This window comes from Pyxicephalus adspersus, chromosome 1 (genome assembly GCF_032062135.1).
Source record: "Pyxicephalus adspersus chromosome 1, UCB_Pads_2.0, whole genome shotgun sequence".
Classification (NCBI taxonomy): Eukaryota; Metazoa; Chordata; class Amphibia; order Anura; family Pyxicephalidae; genus Pyxicephalus; species Pyxicephalus adspersus.
The window spans coordinates 76,969,194-76,974,656 of NC_092858.1; the positions used below are offsets into that span (position 1 = coordinate 76,969,194).

At 36.5% G+C, this 5,463-nt stretch overlaps 1 protein-coding gene across 1 annotated transcript in view; it reads right to left on the minus strand.

Moving 5' to 3' along the window:
• CBLB (Cbl proto-oncogene B) overlaps nt 1-5,463 on the minus strand; it is a 122,350-nt gene that overhangs the window by 49,055 nt on the left and 67,832 nt on the right. Inside the window, 4 exon segments of the mRNA XM_072404635.1 lie at nt 1,811-1,911; nt 2,658-3,020; nt 3,657-3,839; nt 4,470-4,551. Coding sequence (XP_072260736.1) covers nt 1,811-1,911; nt 2,658-3,020; nt 3,657-3,839; nt 4,470-4,551 — 729 coding nt within the window.

Below are 5,463 nucleotides of genomic sequence, written 5' to 3' on the forward strand. Positions count from 1 at the left end.
TTTTTTTTTTTTGGTCAAAGCAATACTCTAAAAAGTTGTTAAAAGATTTGTAAAGACTACAATCTCTGAGAAAAAGGCAATAATAAATAACAATATTAAAAGTGAAAAATAGTCACAGGGTGAGAATGGTCATAGCATTATTTGATAGAGAGGGGTTTTGTTATGAGATGCTTCTTTCTTTATTCTGACTCAGAACATATGTGATGATATCTAGTGGCCTGGCTGTGTATGATAGCTCGTTTGGAGTGTTGGGGGTGGAAGCTAGAGCCATTGGGATCGGTCAGTGGGTTTCCTGTAAACTGAGGTGTAAAGTATGTAATTCTGGATACATACTGTGGCGTCTAGAAAGTTCACAGGTTTGTTAGAATAGTGTTATGTTTTTGTTTTTTTTTTATTCTTAGAGATTGTGGTCTTGTTGTTTTTTCCTCGGAAAGTGACCTTTTAAGTTCTGGTTAAGTTCTTGGACCAGAGAAGAAGTAGGGGTAGAACCCATGAAAGCTTGTCCTGAAAATTTACCAGATATTGCACATAAAAAGTATCACATACAGTACTTAAATCTGCTGTCTAATCTTGAAACTAAACATCCAAAAATGTCATCTTTGCCCAGTACAGTTCTGTCATTCTGTGTACTACGCAATTTTAAAACCAGAGCAGAGGTTATACTGAAACAATGTTGTCATATGTCTATGTGTCCACAAGTTGGCAGCAGAGAGCCAATATCCATACAGCTTAAGGGATAGAATTGTAATAGTACTGCACAATAGTTATTGTTTAACACAACTTCCCATATTTGTATACATTAACGCTTAAGCAAGATGTCCCACTTCTGCATAAATAAATACCTGAGTAATCAAACAAGCAAAAACATTTTTAGAGCTGTTCATACAGAGCAATGCTTGTTAATTCATACATGCATATGCTGCCTTATAAGTAAGAATAGACTATCACACAAAAAAGTTATCATTTAATAATATACTTAGTGTTTCAATCACAGGCAAAGTTTTTATTGGACACTGTCTGGTTCTTGTTAAAGGTCATGTGAAAAGGTTTTTTTTTTCCAAACAGTACTTACAATGTTACAGGTTGTGCTGATACTTTAAGAAAGAAAATGGGACAAAACCACTTTTCCACTTCTATGAAAACTGTAATTCATCGGCAATGTTGTTTTTAATATACCAAGGATATAAAAAGTCATACATGTATAAATGATTTGCATGTGTGAATATTTGCGGTAAGAAAGTATGAAAAAGATTAAGTATCCTGAAATGCTATCTGTGCTCTGGCTAAATATTTTGTGTTCAGTTTATAATGTGAGTATATCACAAGAATGAATGCACAAGCATCTGATCCAATCGGTGGCAATGTCCCTTACTGAAAAAAATCTGGATAACTGAATCCACATAATCAATCAGTTTAAATAAGTAAAGACTGTGACCCATGTATTGGCCTCAAGAATAAGTGATCAATAATGATTGGTAGACATTCATAGTTCTAACTCTATAAATACTACACATTTCAATGTCCACTATTTATTTTGTTAGACTGTCATTCCCCAGCTCTGCTGTTTGGAACATCTAGGACAACCTTTAAATCTCAGCAGATACTTCTCTGCCATTGGATCTGAGAAGACATCAAGGGGGTCAGAACGTCTAAATAAATAGTTGGGCAAGGTCAAGTGATACAAGTCTACATTACAGCTGTAGTAACCTATTTAAGATAATAATTGGCAATATTTGTACATTTGATAAATATAAGTATGGCCAACTTGATACCAAAGTAATAACATTTTCATGCCATGTACATTTCTTACTTTGTATTAGGGTTCATAGCAGGGTGAATTGAAAGAGATGGAGGTGGAGGTGAAATTCGGGGAGGCACATCATATTCTTCCATTAAAACATTTGATAAAACCTGATAAAATAGAACATTGTGTGCATTAGTAAGCCTGGAATGCAATAAAAAAAGGATAAACAATGTACAGAAAAGATTCCATGTATGATAATTAATACACAGGTAAAAATATTACCTTAACCTATCCCAAACCTATAATGAAAAAATAGTTTTAGCCTCCTGACAAAATATGTCAGATAAATCAGTATATTTATTACTAATCTTGTTAAAAAACATTTAACTAGCAGACTAGCAAACTAACTTTAGCAGAAGTGTTATAAGTTTTCTATATGGCAAAGGCATGTGCATATCACTGTGTACAGAAAGCATGTGCAGAAGGAGCGCTCCCAGGCACAGGGACCATGGTAAATAACCAGTTTTTCTTACGATACATTTACAAAGCTCTTTACCATCATATACCTATGTTTGGCTTTACCTGAGTTATGACAGCTATACTGGACTAAATAACTAAAATAAACTTAATGCTACTGCTGCCTCCTGGGAGTGCTAGACACCAAAAATGCTGCAAGAAATCCCACTAGCCAGTTGCAAGTAGTTCTGAGCAAACAGCATTCTCAGGGGGCATGGTGACATCACATGTGCCTTCAGATAGCCAGGCTAAGGACAATTAATTTTTTCTTCAGCCATTTGTTTTGTAATGGTTGGTGGATAAGAGCAAAGAATATTTTTCAGTTTGAAAAAATGTACCTTAAATCAACCCTCCCATATTTTGTGCCAGAAATCTGTAATAAAATTCACACTCTTACCCTTACACTTTCTGAGGGCAGATCGTGATGTTTATGGTGTTTGTGCAAAAACCTGGCATCTGAGCGTCTCATGTGTCTTCCATTATAAACAGAATTAGCTGTTTTTCCAAGTTTAGGGGAACGGTCATGTGCAATATGACAAGCAGTTAAAAGACTGGCCCCAGAAATGTCTCTTGGACACCTGGCTTCAAGGGGCATTGGCTGGTCTCTACAAGGCACATTTTCCACATGATGTATGTGTCTACATGTTCTGCTGTCCGGTGGGATTGGAGGCGGTCTTTCAGGTGGAGGCGGTGGTTCTCTTAAAGGAGGTGGAGGAGCTGGAAGAGGTTTATCTTGTTTTCGAACCATACACGGAGAAGACTACAATGATACAAATTTAAATTCTGTTAGTATGTGAGCACACTCTCTGGCTTTGTAAACAATATTAAAAAGTCCTTTAATAACTTCATATCACGTCCAACCTAGGCACACATTATTTATTATTTATTTAACTAATTATAAATTACAGCAAGAAGAGTTATAAATCAGCCCTGTACAGAAGGAGGTGACAGCAATGAACTAATTATTGTGCTGCTGCCCCTCTATGTCCAATAACAGATTATGAGCAGGAAAGTGACCTAAAGAAAAGTCAAGGCACCAAACTGGTTCTGCTTCCTTGCAGGGCCATGTAAATCTCAGGACTAACTTTGGTAAATTAAACAGTTTCCTGATATGTGTTTAAACCATGTAATTATTCGTTTGCCTGGAGTTTGGCCTTAATGTACACCAGTCATCAGAATAAAAAAGGGACTCCCAAGTCTGTAGATAAAAACATCAGCTTTTGACTGTTGAAATATACTGTACATGCTCCCATGCTAGAATTTGTACAGAACGATTAGTGCACTTTTTATATATTGGATCTCCACATTAGAGACGCATTGCATTTAGTTGATGTTTAAAAGAACAGATTTAATAAATTTAGTTACTCAAACAAAAACTCCACTATAAGAAATTTACCTTTGGAGACCCTGTTGGACTGGCACAAGGTGAGCGTGCTACGCCTTTCTGAATAAGATCTAGTCGGGGAGGTACCGGTGGAAGGTTTAGATGTGACACTGCTAGATCAGGGGGTGTTTTTTTCCTTTGTGAAAGAGGGGAAGATCCTGGTGATGTCACTGGTGAATTTTGGGTATCATTCATCTACAAGTGCAAAAAATAAATACATAAAACATAAAACAATGACAGAGGGAATAAAAAAAGAAGGAATCTGTAGAAGAAAATACAGTGAATACTGGGCAGGCAGTCTGCAGACAATTTAGGATAGCTGCAGGTCTGAATATAAGAGGTTCAGGTGTTACAGGAGGATATGAATGCTGGCTGTGCATGTCTCCAACCTCCACTTACATTTAAATGCCCTTGTTACCTTAATTTTCTGTTTTCCACTATTCCACTACTTTGGACCCTCAGACATTTTTAACCTGCTCCACCGCCACTGATCTCTGTTGCCTTATTTCAATCTACTGATTATCACTGCTTGCTTTTTGTTTGTTTTTTTGTTCCCACGCCAACTAATTACAAATGCCTTTCTTTTCATCTCATTCCTGCATTACAAATTCCCTGTGTCTCCTGTTTCATCCTATTTCAGCTGGGTGTCCTATCAGATATCAAATGTCATTTTACAGGCATTTTTCCCAGCATGCAAAATAAAAAGTGCAACAAAGTATTATTTTATTTCAGGGACACGTCACTCTGTCTGATTAAGTGATCATTTTACTCACCTTTTCTGCCTTCTTACCCATCTTACTGGACCCCCTTGCTCCTGTACCATACCACAGCAAAGTCACTCTTATCACCACCGTCTACTGGTGCATTCAGCTCTGCTCCATCATCGCCAAAATCCACAATCACCGCTCTTAATACAAACTATATTTCACAGATCCCTACTGCCTTAATGTTCATCCTGCTCTATTCTTACTTATCACAGCAGACTTCTGTATCAACTCAATCTACCATTACTAGTCTTTGCTGCCTCTTTTCTAGTCCCTCCCCAGTTCTGCCAATTCTGCTGTCTTTTTTTGCCTTCTACCATATTAGTTAAACCATGGCCTTCTGTCACTGCCAAAAAGTTCTCCCAGTAATTCTGAAAGCTACATCAAGTCTATTTCCCCTGGCACCTCAACAGACTTAAATTTGTGAAGCTTGTAGCAGCAATATGGCGCTTGATGAAGAAGCTTGGTGAGCTGTGAAATGTCTTTACCATTACAAGAACAAGTCCAGTGAAATGTCCCAACTCACTTACAAACCACTATTACAACAGCTATTACTACAAAACATATGTTACTACTAAGACCCTGTCAGTACTATAAAGAGAGAAAACTTTATAGATTGGTATAGTGTACACTGTTCACACATAAGGCACTATATACAAACCAGGTTACAAACCGTTTTAGACTAATGACAATAAATCAAGATTTTTCTTTGTGTATAAAAATGTTGCCGAAAATAAAATTTGTTAACGCTATGAATAGAAGATGAAAACCTAGTTTGTAAATTGCAGAAGCCACGATTAATAATATTTACAAACATAATGAACTGCAGAATCTTATTTTATGTCTAACAGCTATGGAGCACACTGTAGGGAAATGACAGCAAGACCACTTATTTTACAGATGAAAACACCTGCATTACATTTATCAATGAAGATATGTATATGAACATAAAGATATATATCCTATTACATCATACATAATTTATATTCTGTAGATTTGCTACAAGTGACCATGGTCATATCAAAAATATATTGACATTCCTAATTATGGTATTG